The sequence below is a fragment of the Sceloporus undulatus genome, chromosome 4 (genome assembly GCF_019175285.1).
Source record: "Sceloporus undulatus isolate JIND9_A2432 ecotype Alabama chromosome 4, SceUnd_v1.1, whole genome shotgun sequence".
In the NCBI taxonomy this organism is placed as follows: Eukaryota; Metazoa; Chordata; class Lepidosauria; order Squamata; family Phrynosomatidae; genus Sceloporus; species Sceloporus undulatus.
The window spans coordinates 33,273,852-33,291,158 of NC_056525.1; the positions used below are offsets into that span (position 1 = coordinate 33,273,852).

General features: G+C 41.9%; 1 protein-coding gene across 4 annotated transcripts in view; it reads right to left on the reverse strand.

Annotated features, from left to right (window-relative positions):
* Nucleotides 1-17,307, reverse strand: part of PLCG1 (phospholipase C gamma 1) — a 140,069-nt gene that overhangs the window by 74,241 nt on the left and 48,521 nt on the right. For all 4 annotated transcript variants that reach the window (XM_042464871.1, XM_042464872.1, XM_042464870.1 and 1 more), the window contains exons 2-4: nucleotides 5,369-5,521; nucleotides 2,148-2,241; nucleotides 858-905 (exon numbers count right to left, since the gene is read on the reverse strand). In XM_042464871.1, coding sequence (XP_042320805.1) covers nucleotides 858-905; nucleotides 2,148-2,241; nucleotides 5,369-5,521 — 295 coding nt within the window. The remainder of the gene's footprint in view (nucleotides 1-857; nucleotides 906-2,147; nucleotides 2,242-5,368; nucleotides 5,522-17,307) is intronic.

A 17,307-nucleotide genomic window follows, 5' to 3' on the forward strand; every position in this document is an offset into this window, starting at 1 on the left:
GGAAGAACTTCCTGACAGTAAGGGCTATTCGACAGTGGAACACACTCCCTCGGAGTGTAGTGGAGTCTCCTTCCCTGGAGGTCTTCAAACAGAGGCTGGATGGCCATCTGTCAGGGATGCTTTGATTGTGATTTCCTGCATGGCAGGGGTTAGACTGGATGGCCCTTGCGGTCTCTTCCAACTCTATGATTCTATGATTCTATGATCTTTTTAGCAGACCATGGTATGCAACTCATCTCCAGCACCACATTTTACAGGTCTTTAAAACTGTACAAAAACTTGCAAAATGTTTTTACCACTGACTAAACCTCAAGGAATATATAAATCTTATTTCAAACTGTTCTCAATTACACTTCCAGTTTTGTTGGAGTAACTCTGATGTCTTTGATATTTCTCTTCAGCAGGCAAACTCTGCTGGTCTCACTAGATTTTTACATATTTTTTTAAATATGCTACCTAACTGACCAAGGATACATTTTTAGTCAATTAGAATGTTGGAATAGTTTTAGTTAACTAACCAATAACATATTGCATTTTTAGTTGCTTTAAGATTAATTTCTAGTACTATATTCAGAAAAAAGTATTATAACTATTCAGAATAAAGTACTGTAACTTTATTCTTTCCAGTACTCAAGGAAAATTCAAGGAAGCAGCTCCACCTTTTTTTTCAGTGCAACAAATCTAACATTGTGCCCATTATCCAATACAGGTACTTCTAGAAATTCAAAATAGCATTTCAGTAAGTAAAATTGAAGAACCATCATTATCAAAGATTTCAGGAGCCCCCCTCCCCCCCCAGTTATTCAGTCAGTCAGTGTTACCATACTGTTACTAAGAGAAAGTTACACTCTATTTACCTGTCTTCCCTGTTGCGATCAATGGAATAAAACTGTTTTCGAAGCCACCTAAAAGCAAACAGATTGTGAAATTTGAGTCTCTCCAGTTGCTTTGCTAATCTTCCAAAGTGCAGGTTACCCATATGTTAACTTACACACACAGATGGCACTAGTTTATCCAGATCAAATTAATTGAGTGTAACTAGATAAAAGAAAGCCAGCATTTCCCTCCTACCCCTACATGCATATATATTCTGGATTCTATAGCACTGTATAAGTTTTGAATTCAATACAGTCAGTAAGTAACTCTATTCTAATTCTAATTAAGCCCTCAGTTCTTCCTGAAATCCACTCAAAACCATCCTAGGTAGACCAAACAACGTGTGGTTAGGGATAAATCTCTGGGGAAGGAAAAGAACTTGGAAAGTAACTTCTTGGACTAAAGCTCTCAGAATTCCAAGCTCTGGGAAGAAAGATCCAAATCTACAAGCCAGTCATTAAAAATAACTTTTTTATTGGCTGTCAAGGCTGAGGACACAGTGAGTGTACCTGATCAGTTTTGGACATTATGTTGGGATATAAGCAAATAGGCAATGTCTGAAATATTTTGGCTCCAAGCTGCCTAATAAGCAACAGCATTTGGTGCAGTCATTCTGGCCACATGGCCACCAGAGTTGTATTCAGACAATGCTGGCTCTTTGGTTTAGTAACAGAGATAATCACCACCCCCTACAGCTGGTTACGACTAGACATTCATGTCAAGGGGAAATCTTTACATTTACCTTTATTCTTAACACACCTGCCCAATGATTTGATTATGTATATAAATCCGTGTAATAACATATTCTATTATCACTTTTTAAAGGAAATGTGAAGGAAAAATACATTAAGGCTGCAATTCTACACACGCTTACCTGAGAGTAGATCCCACTGAATTCATTGGGACTTACATCTGAATAGACATGCTTAGTATTGCATTGAAAAAGGAGCCAAAAGTGAATACTCTCTAAAAGAATAGAATTATAAATGTTGTCTTCGTATTTTCTTTACCTCTTTCCTCCGCTCCTTCATCTGTGTCTTAAGATGGTTTTTAAAAACAATCTGTCAGTCTATTCCAGAATCTTTAACTTTCAGAAACATTACGTAACTATGTATAAAATTTATTTACCTGTGAACAGCCCCTGTGTATTTTCCTTTAGCATGTTTTGCATAGGTATAAAAAGATTATGCTAGCACAAAAGGGAGATAAAATGAAACCCTCAGTATGCCCACCTGCCTGATTTTGCTTTCTTGCTCTCAGTTTTGTTTTACCTTTCAATCTGCAGTGGGGTAGCAGCTTTTAGGGTATCCGCCACAAGCCAGTTCAATCCTTTGATCCACATGTTGACTTCATCTTCGGATGTGGCTGTGAAAATAAAGGACAAACTGGACTTGTAAAGATATGAGCACAGGCATTGACCCCAGTTTCCAAGGAGGAAGTCCCTATACACAACAGGTCTCCAGCAGGAAGAAGCTAATCTGAACAAACCTGAGGTTTATATGTTACAAGAGAGCACTACAAGATCTGCCATTAAGGGAGAATAATTCTGATATTTTAGCACTCATCACTGTGACACAGTTTGTCTCTAAATATTTATAGATATGTTCTTCTTAACCACTTTGAGCCCCATTTGGGGGGGGGGGGAAGTAGGATGATGATGATGATGATGATGATGATGATGATGATGATGATGATGATGATGATGAATTATCATTATCATTATTATTTGCATATTCTATGACAGATTTGTAGACTTGGAAAAATGTTGGATTAACAATTACAGAATCTGCCAGCCTGCATCTCAACTTCTGTAGAACTGTCAAGAGCTATTTGTCTGGCCATCTGTGACAAGTGAGAAACCTCTCCAGGAAGCTAAATGATAGCTGTTCTCACCCACTGGCCACCTTTCTGGACATAGGGCTACATGAGAAAAATTACTTAACATAATTTTGTGGCAGCAACCAAACCAGTATATATTTTGAAGGGCTAATATTTATTTACAAAACTTTCTATAGAATGGTGTGTCATGTCATGCCCGCACTGGAAGCGTCCTTCTTAGAGAAGGACCACGAGGATCTTGTGTGCAGGAACTTTGAGAACACAGGGCCTTAGAGGAACCTAGTCCTTCAAGGAAGGATGGCTGAGGACCACTGCCAGCAATGTGAAGTCGAAGGCTTTCATGGCCGGCATCCATAGTTTTGTTTTGTTTTTGTGGGTTTTCCGGGCTTTTGAAATGCCAGCATTCTCAGGGTCTTGGAGGTGGTTTAGCCTTTGTTTCTGCTGCCAGGCTTGCTGGCAATGGTTTTTGTGGGTTTTTCGGGCTATTTGGCCATGTTCTAGAAGATTTTCTTCCTGATGTTTTACCAACATCTGTGGCTGGCTGGCATTCCCATTCAGAGCCAGGGGCTTTTCCAGCAGATAATGATCACCAATTAGCAGACACTAATCATCTTTTGCATTAGCTTCCCAGCCTGAGGCCTGCCATCAACACAGGACAATACACATGCAAATCACTCCTGCGTTCCCAGGCTCACACAGTATATATAGACAAGTTGCTTACCTGTAACAGTATTTCTTCGAGTGGTCATCTGCGAATACATACAAATGGGTTTTACTGCGCCTGCGCAGTACAGTTCAGAAACTTCTAGAATCACTGGGCAAAGTATATTTTGCAACATATAGCAACTTTTTGGCGGTAGCTCCGCCCACCTATTATAAAGCCCCTGCTTCCCGCTCTTTTCCCCAGTTCCTTTTTTCTGCCGCGTTTGCTGCTGTAGGGAACTTCGCTCACTTCGATAGCTGTTTTAGGATCACTGGTATTGACTTCGGACCGCTCTTGACCTTCGTTTTCTCTGACCTCCCCGTGTACTTTGAACTCTCGGCTTGCACTGACCTCGATTTCAGACGCTTCTCCTATTTTTGTTGACTCGGGTTACCATGTCTCCGCCTTTCAAAAAGTGTGATGTCTGTGGCAGCAAGGTCCAGGACCCACATTCCTCCTGCTTGTTGTGCCTCGGGAAGGACCACGACACCAAATCCTGCATACTCTGTAAGGCCATGATGTCCCAGGCCAGGAAGAACCGGGAATCCCGTCTGACTTCGGCCATTGCCCAGGGCAAGGTCCAGGTGGAGGGCTCCCGACCGGCCTCATTTGTATGATTCGCAGAGACCACGAAGAAGAAATATATATACCATAGCCACAGATGCTGGTGAAACGTCAGGAAGAAAATCTTCTAGAACATGGCCACATAGCCCGAAAAACCCACAAAAAAACACTGCCAGCAAGCCTGGCAGCAGAAACAAAGGCTGAGCCACCTCCAAGACCTTGAGAATGCTGGCATCTCAAAAGCCAAGACAGAACTACTGCACAATGTCTAGAAGGAGGATTGCTTAAACTTCTCCACTTAAAGTCTTCAGTGTACTACAGCTGGACATGAATGGTAGTTCCTGCACATGAGCACATGAATGTGAAGCTGTTGAAGCTGCTAAAAGCCATGCATTCATACCTCCAACTTAATGTCTGTCAGCACTCCTGTCACATTTTGCTTTGTTTGTCTTTGACTCAGCCTATCATACTTTGCCTATAGCAATAGCAATAGCAGCTTCATTTATATACTGCTTCACACCACAGTGAGCAGTCTCTTATTGGTTTACAACTGTAAGTTAATTGCCCCCATCAAGCTGGGTACTCATTTTAGTGACCTCGGAAAGATGCAAGGCTGAGGCGACCCTGACCCCTGGCTGGGACTGAACCTTGCAGTTCGTGAGTGAGTGGATGCAGTACCGGCATTTAACCACTGCGCTGCTAGGGCACAGATAGTCCACACATGGCATGTCTGAGGGGCCGCCCCTTTCAGTGTTGGATCAGAGCCACAACAACTACATGCCGTGGCCCCAATATGGCCTTTCCACAGAGCAAAATGGAGCTGCAAAAAGCAGCTCCTTTTTTAGGACATGGAAAGGATGCCATAGCTGCTGGCGCCACAGCTTTTTAGTGTTCCTTTCATGCTGCGTTATCTGGACATAGCGCCAGAGGAGTGCTGTGATGCCATCTGCCATGTGGTGGGGTATGCGGTGTCATGCCAACATGGGGGCAGAGTCATGGCATGCGGACGCCATGGCCCCACTCCAACCCAATACCGCCTTTCTCGCCAGTCTGTTGAGGTTGTGAGTCTCTTGAAGTTTGTTGTGTCCTTGGATCTGTTTCTGGTCCCTGACTTTGGACCCTTCCTATAAGATCTGTTTATGTGAGGCCCTGGTACTTACTGTTGACCTGCCTGTCTGGAGTCAAAACAGTGTGATCCAAAAAGACCAAGTGTGAACAACAGAAACCCTTCTTTGCTTGCTCTTCTCTACTGGCCCAAGCCAAACTCCATTTCAGTGTGAGTAGGAGTGCTGGTGCTTAGTAGGGTGTAAATCGAGTGAGAAAAATATAGTATGCCACCTGATCTACACAACGAATGAGAATACAGAAGAGGAGAAGAAACTCCACCTTGCAGGCTCAGTGTTTTCAGCCTGAATTCCATGCCATAAAGGATGACAAAACAATGAGACTGATCTGGACGGAAAGAAGGATCCTCCTGATAGCGGTCAAAATCTCGGGAGCTTCTTCCCAGACGAATCTCTTGAATTTCACGAATATCAACTATAAGAAAAAGAAAAGGGATCAACTGGAATGACAGAAAATTAATACATATAACTAAGATGTATTGTGAAGATGCAGTGCTCAGTGCTAAAGCTTCCAATATCCTAGTGTAATGACTACTTTTATTAGCAAATGATACAGCTATTCACATGCTGAACTATAACATTTTTAGATATGACCTGTTCCTGTACTGTAAGAATAAAATATTCCATTGTGGTATATGTGTTAGCCTATTGCAGAAAAAACAGCAGAACATCTTAAACACATTCATTACAGCACAAACTTTTGTGGTCTAGAATCCACTTTTATCAGATGCATGAAGTCTCATTTTAAGTAGATACATGCAAATACTGATGGGATGCAGACTGTCAACGTAAGGTCACTGGGAAATCAAAGTATAAAAATTTGTTGTTATTATTAATAGTGGTCATTCTCAAAACATCTGGGTGTTAATGCAGACATCCTTCCATTAGTGAGCAGATTATACAGCATAGTGGTTTAAAAAGAAGAGGAGGAGGAAAAGCAAACAGAAGAGGTGTCAAGATTTATGAGTATATGGTAGAAAGTCCTCTGTAGTCTCTTATTTCTAAACATATATGTACTCTGGTTACTTAGGACAGGAGTTGGGAACAGGTTTGGTGTACTGGGGTAGATCTCCGTATTAACAATTCCCTTGATGACACCAGCGAGCTTGGTCCCAGCCCCCAAACTTCCCTGTGTGAGGAAAGACAAGTGAGAAACTAAGCAGGCTTCATTCAATGTGTGCTTTGAGAAATATTCCAAATGATCAAGGACTCCTTTATTATTATTTCCCAAGTTACCTAAATTAACTTCTGGCATTTCAGATTAGGTTGTCATATTAAGTTCTCACCCATCTTGGCTCTATTCACACCTTAGAAAGCTGCAAGTATTCAAAGAGTTCTCAGGACAATTTGATCATTTATATGGATTTTAAGACAGTAACCAACAAGCAAAATTTTCTTGGCCATGTGCAGTGGACATTGTCTTTGACATACCAAAATATGTTGGTTGTTGTGACTGTAGGCCTTGAAGTTGTTGCTGGTTTAGTGACCCTAAAGCAAAACTATCATGGGGTTTTCTTGGCAAGATGTAGACACCAAGAAAGAACCATAGTTACAAAAATACCTAGGAAGAACAGAGCACAAGGAAAATGCTAGCCAAAAGAACACAAAAATTACCAGTATATTTATATTTTTAAATACATTTTGTTTAAATTTGGGTTCCACTTTAGCAGGGGAAATCCTATCTTGCTAGTCCCATAATGACTAAACAAAACCATGTCTACACGCAAATAACTCTGAACCGGTCATTGGGTCTCCCTGGAACCACTAAAGGTCACTGTGATGTATCCAACAAGAGCAGCATCATACTCACAAAGACAAAAGGAAAAATATGTAGATACTTTTTTAAAAACCCAGTAAGAACACTATTTTCATATGTGGATAGGCAAAACACAGAAATGGCTTTTTCTTTTTCTTACGTTCAAATGTTCTTTCTTCGTTTTTACCTAAATCAATATACATTCCATTATTTCCATACAAATACATATCCATATTTAACATATACATGCTATTTTTAATTTTCTTCATTTTTCCCATATTCTTTACTTCCTTGCTCTAAAGGTTTATTGGATTATTTTTCTATTTTCTTCGTACTTGTTTCAAAATCTGTACACACAGGAAAAAAATAAAACTCTAATCATTTCTCTTCTTTTCTTTCTTCTTTGTGTACTACCATATGTATTCTCCAAATACTATTCCAATAGAACTCATACCTCAACTTACAACTATATATTTCATGGTTCCGGTTTGCAAATCTTCCATCCCATAAATTAATCATTCTCAGCAAACCAGAGAAATGGCTTTTTCTAAGGAGTATAGAAATACACTCAGAACTTGGTTTCCTTATTCCCCTAGGAAGAGACACACGTTATACACTTTAACTTCACAATTCATCTAGCAAACTTCTCATTTACTACCAGGACTAATAAAATAGTTACATAACATGCACAAACACACACTTCCTGAACTTGAAATACATAATCCTCCTTCTCACGTGCCCTGTCTATAGAAAACAACTTATTACAAATCACTGATCTCCGCCAATGAGAGGCGCCCGCAGGTCTGTCTCCACCTTCAACACTTTGCTTAAACCTCCCTCTCCTCCTGTCTCTTCATCATTCTCCCAATGACTTCGCTAATTACTTCATCTCAAAGATTACCACCATTTGTCTGAGATAGTCCCCCCGATTTTCTTCGTTCGTAATTTCTATCGCCTCGCCTAAAAAAAAATTTCTGTGTTTCCTCCTGCTTCTCTGGATGAACTCTCTACACTTCTGAACTTCCAAACCTGCAACTTGTTCTCTTGATCCAATTCCTACTCGTCTTCTTATTTCCATAGCTCCCTCTCTTCTGCCTCGCTTCTCCATATCTTCAATCTCTCTCTCTCTACAGGCTCCTTCCCTTTGGACCTTTAAACATGCTCTCATTTCCCCAATTCTGAAAAAAACTCTCTTGACCCCTCCTCTTTGTCTAGCTATCGTCCGATTTCTCTTCTTCCCTTTCTTTCTAAGGTCTTGGAACGGGTTGTTTAATCTCGCTGTCTTGAGTTCTTTGAAGCCAACTCCATCCTCGATCCTTTCAGTCTGGTTTCCACCCAAGGAATTCTACAGAGACAGCTCTCACTAAGATCTCAAATGACCTTTTACGGGCCAAGGCTAATGGCCTTTACTCTGTTCTCATCCTTCTTGATTTGTCTGCAGCTTTTGACACCATTGATCACAGCCTTCTAGTTGATATACTCTCTGACCTTGGGTTCTCAAACTCTGTTCTCGACTGGTTTCGATCTTATTTGTCTGGCAGATCTTTTGCAGTGGTGCAGGGGTCGACTTCTTCTCTGTTCCCTTATCTGTTGGTGGAGTTCCCCCAGGCTCTGTTCTGGGTCCCCTTCTGTTTTCTCTCTCTACACACCTGTCCTTAGGTAAACTCATTAGCTCTTTTGGTTTTTCCTACCATCTGTATGCCAATGACACCCAGGTGTGTCTTCCACCCCTGACCTTTCTCCAAGGCTTGAACAGCAAGTTTTGTCTTGTCTCGCAGTGGATGCGCCATTGGCGTTTGAAGCTCAACATGTTCCAGACGAAGCTTCTTGTCTTCCCTCCTAAGTCTCAACACTCCAACACTCCTTTTCTGTCTCTGTGGACAACATTTCTATTCAACCAGTCCAGCAAGCCCGCAGTCTTGGTTTTATCTTAGATTCTTCTCTGTCATGTATCCCTCAGATCCAGACCACAGCCAAGGCTTGTCGATTCTTTTTATACAACATTGCCAAAATCCAACCATATCTCTCCGCCTCCACTGCCAAGATTCTGGTCCATGCCCTAGTGGTCTCACGACTTGATTACTGTAACGTCCTCCTGGCTGAGCTTCCTCTTTCTCACCTCCATCCTTTAATTTCTGTCCAGCATTCAGCTGCACTCATTATCACATCTGCCCACCACTCTGACCACATCTCTCCTCTGTTGGCATCCCTTCACTGGCTCCCCCTCCCTTTCCGTATTCAGTACAAGCTCCTGCTGGCGACATTTAAAGCCCTCCATGGGCTGGCCCCTCCTTATTTATCAGACCTTCTTTCTCCTCACCTTCCCACTAGGGCCCTCTGTTCTGGTAGTCAAAGTCGGCTGTCCCAGCCCAGGATTTCCTCTGCCCCATCTAGGATTCGCCCCTTTTCACTTGCTGCCCCTCACTCCTGGAACCTTCTTCCCTTGCAAGCAAGGGCCATCACTTCTTTAACCAGCTTCAAAACGGAGTTGAAGACCATCCTGTTCAGAGAAGCGTTCCCAGACATTGCGTGATTGTCACTTGCTATCTAATGTTCTTTTTGTTGCCTGTTTTATAGAACCTTTTCCTGTATTGCTATGTGTTTTATTTGTGTTATCCTATCATTTTTTAGATTGTACTCCATAGGCAGGTTTAGTCCTTTATATTTGTTGTTTTTATGTACAGCGCTGTGCAAATCTACAGCTGTAGTGAGGGGGTACCCTTAAGAGAGAGGGCTGAAGGGGCTAATGAGGGTCAGGTGGAGCAGGAGGGGCAAGAGGCGGAGCCGGGAGAAGGAGGAGTCAGTCCAAGGGGAATAAGAGGAGGAGAGAGGCGACTGGGAGGAGGAACACATGGCGGAAGAGGAGGACGAGAAGTTGCGGTCGGAGAAGGGAGAGAGGAGGTAAAGCGAAAGCCAATAAGGGACGAGGTGCCAGCAGTATTGCAGACCAGGTTGGGTGGTCGGCGAAAGGGGCCTCACGAGGAGGTTTTCCTGCGAGACCCCCGCGTGGAAGGGGATTTTCCCTTTCCTCATGCCGAGAGTTGGGCTCGAGAAAAGGAAGACCCGCTGGAGGGCGCTTGGTGGGACCCCAAGGGAGAGCAGTGGCAAACCGGCCCTGAACCCCGGGACAAAGAGAAGGCCGAACTAGAACCCCTGGAAAAGCATTCAGGAGGAAGACCCTCGTCGCGGAGTCGAGCGGCAGAGGAAGACGGCTGAAAGGGAAAGACTTTGCTTGTGCACTACTGGGACTTATAGTTGTCTTAAAGGGCTGAGAAGCAGCCCAGGTGTTGGTGTGTTGGTGGTTTGAAAGTTACTATTAAAAGTTTAGTTTTCCTGCAAACGTGCCTGCAAGTTTGTTGCCGCTTACCATCGACCCAGGAGGGAGGAGCTAGGAAAGGGCGCTCATCATGCAACCAGCTACCCCAGCCCCGCCCACAACAGCGCTATATAAAATAATAATAATAATAATAATAATAATAATAATAATAATAATTGATGTACCGTAGTTATTTACTTTTTTGAATTTATACAAACTGCCTTTAGATTGCTGCTAATTCTGAAACTAGGTATCAAGAGGTTTTGGGTTGTTTTGTTTGTTTGTTTGTTTGTTTTGAAGCCTACAAACTACTTGACAAAGAAAATAATTGTTGGGAACAGTCCAAGCAATGTTCAAAGGAAATTTAAGACTGATCAGAACAGTCTTTGGTGGAAAAATTGCATATTGAGTACAGAAGTTCACCAAGCAAAACAACCAGAGAGACAATGTGTGACATCGTCTCCTTGCTAATGGAAGTTGACAGAATTTTCTTAAACAAACAAACAGGTCCATATGCTTCCTGGAAAATAATTCTAAACCCCCCTCCATGGAATCAATTAATGGCTTTTGTGACTCATGGTTTTCCAGTCACAAAACATTTCCGAGAAGCAGAGAGTAAAATCCTTTGCAAAGAGGGTCTATAATGTAGCCCAGACCTTACTATAACATACATCTCATGATTTTTTCATCCAGGGTAATATAAGCATATTTCAGCTTGCCTGGCTTTTTGGGTTGCTTTTTCTATAAATCTGACCCTGGAAACAGAAGAAGGTTTGAAGAAGATGCTACCCAAAGTAGCAGAAAGTACTCTACTTTGAGCTAACCACACAATCAAAGTGGAAGAATAGCAAAGAGAAGGTTCATTTCTATCATTTATCCACAGTTGTAACACACTTTAAAAAATAAAAATAAAAAAATCCACAGATCATATATGCCAGTTGATTTTGACCTAACAGTTGATTATGTTTTTAGGTTTCAGTAAATCCACCATGTCAAGCCTTTCCTTCTGTGCCAGACAGAACAGTATACTACCAGAGGACTCAAAAAGTGGACCATATCAAGGAACCAAAAACAGAACTACAAGAATGGAGAATATGTTTTAAAACTAGGGAAGAAGTAGGAAGAGAAACAGATCTGCACTTCAGAAATTTGAACCAGAAGCTGTCTGATGTTTGCTTGTCACATGGGGATTACAGATGGGACTGAACGCTTACTGTCCAGACCAGAAGCAATACCTGTTAGGTTACTAGGGTGCTCATTTATGATAACCCTGCCATTCTGCTTTCAAATATACAGACAAGCAAAACTGAAGCCCTTCTACAAATGCATACTATTTTATTTATTTATATTCCACCTTTTCCCTAGCCCTAGGACTCAATGCACCATAGACCCCAGAACAGAATCATCCCTCCCAGTACTAGACTGGTAGTGCTGATTCCCTTTCTGAAATGATCAGACAAAATTGGATCACCAAGATCCCCATTTAGCTGAACTGGAAGTGGCAGAATAGTAGAAAGTGCCAAAAAAGCATCCAACATATGATTCCCATTTTCATCCAACAACTAAACAAACCTGAAATTTTGCCAAATTGCTACTGTGAGGCAGGTGATGGAGGTCAGATTTAGCTTCCCCTATGTTCCACTCTCTTCTTTCCTTGCCAAATATCTGACTGGAAGAATTAGGCATAGTTCAGGCCTATATGCATGCAGCCTCAACAGACCCACAAACACTGATAGGTCGTACCCTTTATGTATCTACAGCTACACACTAAGCTGTAATTTTAAATTGAAAACAAAGATTGACCACCTCTAGGAAAGACTACACATAAAATAACTTGCTCATTACTCGTGCATCTTGGAAAATCCAGTTTAATTAGAATCAGAAGAAACAGAGCTTTCATTCTAATCTTTTGGGGGGCTGGGCTGGGATAGAGGTGGAACTGCTTGGATAGCAGAAACAAGTACTGTATATAAGTAAAATAAGTAAATAAAATAATAAATTTGAATATGGCATCTTTACATTTTTTTTCACTGTCTCATAAGAAAATACAATGCAGTACTTCTTTATGAACATCCACATTTATGTCCAAAACTGAAAAACAATGGTCTTCCCTCACTTTGCCATCTATGTCTCCTTTTCTTTTCAATTTCTCCACATCTCTACAGGCAATTAAAATGTATTTCACCAATGAAATAGTTTACATAAGGACATTAGGCTGATAGAGATCAACCCCCCTACTTCTTTTTTGTAACACTACACCTGAGGAAAAGACCTAGAAATCTTGAAAATTTGCACAATTTGGGTGATCTTTTCGTTGGCCCAGTAAGGGCATTATATTTACTTGGATACCAGAATTGTTATTATTATTATTATTAACTTTGATTTATGAAGCGCTGTAAATTTACACAGCGCTGTACATACAATCTTTTTAGTTAGACGGTTCCCTGCCCTCGGACTTACAATCTAAAAAGACATGACACAGAAGGAGAAGGGAGTGGTGGAGGGAAAGGGTAAGAGGTCCAGCAGTTCCTCTCTACCTCCAAGGCCTGGACCAAGGAAGATGGACTGGAGGGAAGGCTTGGCTTCATAATGGATGGTTAATCATTTTCCAGGGAAAATACATACTCTCAAATAGGATAATGCATATACAGTACATAGCAATACAGGAAATGGTTTGATAAACAGGCACCAAAAGAACTCAAGTAGTAAGCGACCATTATGCAATGCCTGGGAAGGCTCCTCTGAACAGGATGGTTTTCAACTCGTTTTTGAAGCGTGGTTAAAGAAGGTGATGGCTCTTGCTTGTGGGGGAAGAAGGTTTCCAGGAGTGAGGGGCAGCATGAAAAGGGGCGAATCTGGGATGGGGCAGAGGAAATCCTGGGCTGAGACAGTAGACCTGTGACTACACAGAACGGAGGGCCCTGGTTGTTCTTATGACCAGCTTGGCTTTTTTGCTTTTTAAAGGAAAAAGAGTAAAACAGGTGGATTGCTTAACAGTAAAATATGAGATCAAGTTGGCAGGGTGGGGAGTACCATACATGAGTTTAACCAAACATCATAACCTGTTGTCTGTCTGCAGTTCAAAGTTCTTGATACAGTTTCAAAGTTTTCCTCCTTTTGTTACCTTTCTGCATCCAGTTCCTCAGTTATCTTTCAGTGCATACAGAAAGATTACGTACAGCAATTTGGGGTTAGTAAAAACCACTTCCCTGCCTGCGCTTTGCAGCAGCATAAGACCTAAATGCACAGCGCTCTGTTTTGCTGCCACAGTTGCGGTTTGAAGCTTCCTTTTCTGCCCGTTTCACTTTGTGGCAGAAATAGAGCTGCTGGGTATTTAACAAAGAGCAAGAGGGTTCTACTGTAATTACATAATCAGATCAATTTACTTCTTTTTGTGTTTGCTGGGGAGACTTTATCACTAAGGTTCATATATCTGGAGAAGTGGAGCATACTATTTCCAATGATTGTTCATTTCTCTCCCAAATACATCCAAGATTTGAGGACTGTCAGAATGCAGCCAAGGCATAAATATTTAACTTTAATACAGAGAGAGACTGATTTAAGCATACAGCAAAGGATGAGACAGCCACACCTACTCCCAGCCATTTCCCTAGTCCACCTGTTCCTTTCAGTATAGCAATGAGGAAGGGATGGCTCCATACCACAAGTAGCTCAATATCAATGAGGAAGGGAATAATAAGCGCAGAAGGAATCACAACTATGGTACCTTGTCTCTCAGTCAGATCTGAGCTCTCAGTCTCTAGGTTGCAAACTAACAGCATTACCACTAATCATGCACAAAAAAAATGTCAATGAATGCTCAAATGAGACAAATTGCTTACATATTGCTGAATTTCTCTCTTTTACACACATAGTGGAGCCAACGTTCACTATGGAGTTTGAGCTACATACATTGCTTATTCTAACAGACTATCACCATTTATGCTTTTCAGTTAAAGGAGTGAATATCCCCAATAGCAAGAAACACCTATGGTTAGGCTTTGTTGGACCCATGGACCTGTCATGACAACCCCCTCCTGAAATGTATGTTGATCCTAACAGCCCATCACACGCTCTAGGGAACACAATTCACAATTTTTTCAAAATCTGTTTTAGGTTCTGTGTGCATGTGCATGCACGTGTTTTAAAACTTTCAGGAGGGCCTAAGAAAGTAAAAGATAACCCCAAATTAGTCCAACAGGCCAAGTCACATCCCGTAGAAGGGTACAATAGAGATGCTTTCGGCAAACTAATTTTTTTCAGGATATTGGGGAATCAGAGAGGCCCCCTGCACCCTGTGGGACACATTTTGTCCACCTCTGGTAAATAGTGCCTTCGAGTCCCTTGTTGGGCAAATATATAATAATTAAATATATGGATAAATGACTTCACATAATTGGTTATTGTTGTGTTCCTTCATGCTGTCTCTGCTTTATGGCAACATTATCATAGGGCTTTCCTTGTCAAAAGTTATCAGAAGTTTGCATTGCTTCTTCTTAGGGTGAGAGATTTGATGTTATAGCACTATCATTCCACCTAAACTGCCAGGATACCATCCTATGGAATTCTGGGATGTGGCTGTTTAGGAAAGGTGTTTAAAATTCTCAGCCAGAGAGCTCTAGCACACGACCAAACTACAATCTTAGATTCCCCAGGATGTAGCAATGACAGTTAACATTGGCAAACACTGGACAGTTTTAAAGTGGAGTCCACATGTCCATAATTGTGTAGTGTTGAGAAATTCCCTGGTGTGCATACAAGTACTAGATTTCTGCCTTCCTAGTAGGCTGTAATAGTTATGGCATGAAGCACTGTCCTTAGAATCATAGGCACTGTCAACCAAAAGGATTCCCAGGAGGGCCACTGCTGTTGGTGATAGAGATTCACTGCCACACTTTGCCGCCCTTTCACAGTAGCTCATCTAAATCTGCCAAATCTACCATCAAAACTCCACTGAAAGTGAAAAGGCCAATGATGCTGGGGAATGTACTTAGATTAGCTTTAGAATCTGACTTCAACCCTGTAGAATCATAGAATCATAGAGTTGGAAAGAGACTGCACGGCCCGCCATCCGTCCAACCTCCTGCCATGCTGGAAATATCCAAATCAAAGCAATCCCAGCAGATGGACATCTAGCCTCTGCGTAAAGACCTCCAAGGAAGGAGACTCCACTACACTCTGAGGGAGTGTGTTCCACTGGCAAACACCCCTTACTTGTCAGGAAGTTCTTCCTAATGTTGAGGTGTGGAATCTCTTTTTCCGTGTAGCTTGCATCACATTGTTCTGGGTCCTGTTCGCTCGGAGCAGGCAGAAAACAAGCTTGCTCCCTCCTCAAAATGACATCCTTTCAAATATTTAAACAGGGCTTTCATAACCTCTTAACCTCTCTTCTCCAGGCTAAACAGCTCCTAAGTCATTCCTCATAGGGCATGGTTTCCAGACCTTCACCTATTTAGTCGCCCTCCTCTGGACACACTCCAGTTTGCTCAATGTCTGTTTTGAATTGTGGTGGCCCAGAAACTGGACACAGTACTCCAGGTGGGGCCTGACCAGAGCAGATACAGTGGGCACTATTACTTCACTTGATCTAGACACTATACTTTATTGATGGCAGCCTAAAATTGCATTGGCCTTTTTAGCTGCTGCAAGCGCACGGTTGACTCATGTTCAACTTGTGGTGTACTTGGACTCCCAGATCCCTTTCACATGTAGTTTCATTCAGCCAGGTGTCCCCCCATCCTATATCTGTGCATTTCATTTTCTGCCGTAAGTGCAGTACCTTACATTTCTCTGTGTTGAATTTCATTTTGTTAGCTTTGGCCAGCCCTTCTAGTCTATTCAGTTCATGTTGTGAATGTTGATCCTGTCCTCTGGAGTATTAGCTATTCCTCCTAATTTGGTGTCATCTGCAAATTTGAGAAGTATGCTCCCAATTCTGTCCATCCAGGTCAGTGATAAAGATGTTGAATAACACTGGGCCCAGGACAAGAGCCCTGTGGGACCCCACTGGTCCACTTTCTCTCCAGGCTGAAAAAGAGCCATTGTTGAGAACCCTTGGTGGTGTCAGCCGGTAAACCAATTTACAGATAACAGTTACTTTGTCCTAGCCCACATTTTACAAAGCTTGTTTGCAAGAAGGTCATGGGAAACCTGTCAAAGGCCTTACTGAAATCAAGAATATACTATATCCACAGCTTCCCTTCATCTACCAAGCTGGTAATTTTATCAAGAAAGAGATATTCTGATTTGTCTGGCATGACTTTTGACTTTTTGTGATTATGGCATTGCCGTTCTAGATGTTCACAGACTCTCTGTTTAAATGATCTGCTCAGAATCTTTCCTGGTATTGATGTAAGACTTACTGGACGATAATTGTTGGGATCCTCTGTTCCCCCTTTTTGAAAGATGGGGACGTTTGCCCTCCTACAGTCTGCTGGGATTGCTCCCGTTTTCCAGGAGTTTTCAAATATGATTACCAATGGCTCTGATATGTACATTTGCCAGTTCTTTTAGTACACTTGGATGTAGTTCCTGGTCCTGGAAACTAAATTCATTTATATTAACAAGGTATTCCTCTACTATCTCTTTACTTATGTCTGGGCTGAAATTCCCCTATTCTGTCCTCTGCTCCATTATCCGCAGGCAACCCTTTGCCTTTTCTGAGAAGACTGAGGCAAAGAAGGTGTTGTATGTGTATGTGTCTTCAAGTCATCTATCAACTTATAAACAATCCCAGAAATTTCATAGGGTTTTCTTTGGCAAAGATAGCCTCTGAGGTTGTTTTTGCCAGTTCCTTCATCGGGAGTTCCACTCTAACAAGAGGACTAATGTTTTCTACTATAGCAGAACCACTTTTTAAAGTCTTGCATGTTTCTCTTGCTTCACCACTTACCTGGACATCCATCCACTGTACCAGGGGAGCAGGGAAAAGCAAGAGAAAATGGCAAGACTTTAATAAAGTAATTCTGCTTTAGCACATGGAAAGAGTATGTGTACATAATATCAAAGACATCTATTTCTTCTCAGGCTCTTCGAAGATTGACTAATGGGCAGAACCTTTTGTTCATAAGAACAGAGCCTAATTGCACCTTCAACTGCCGTGTTGCCTCCTCCCAAGCTGCTGGTGTCC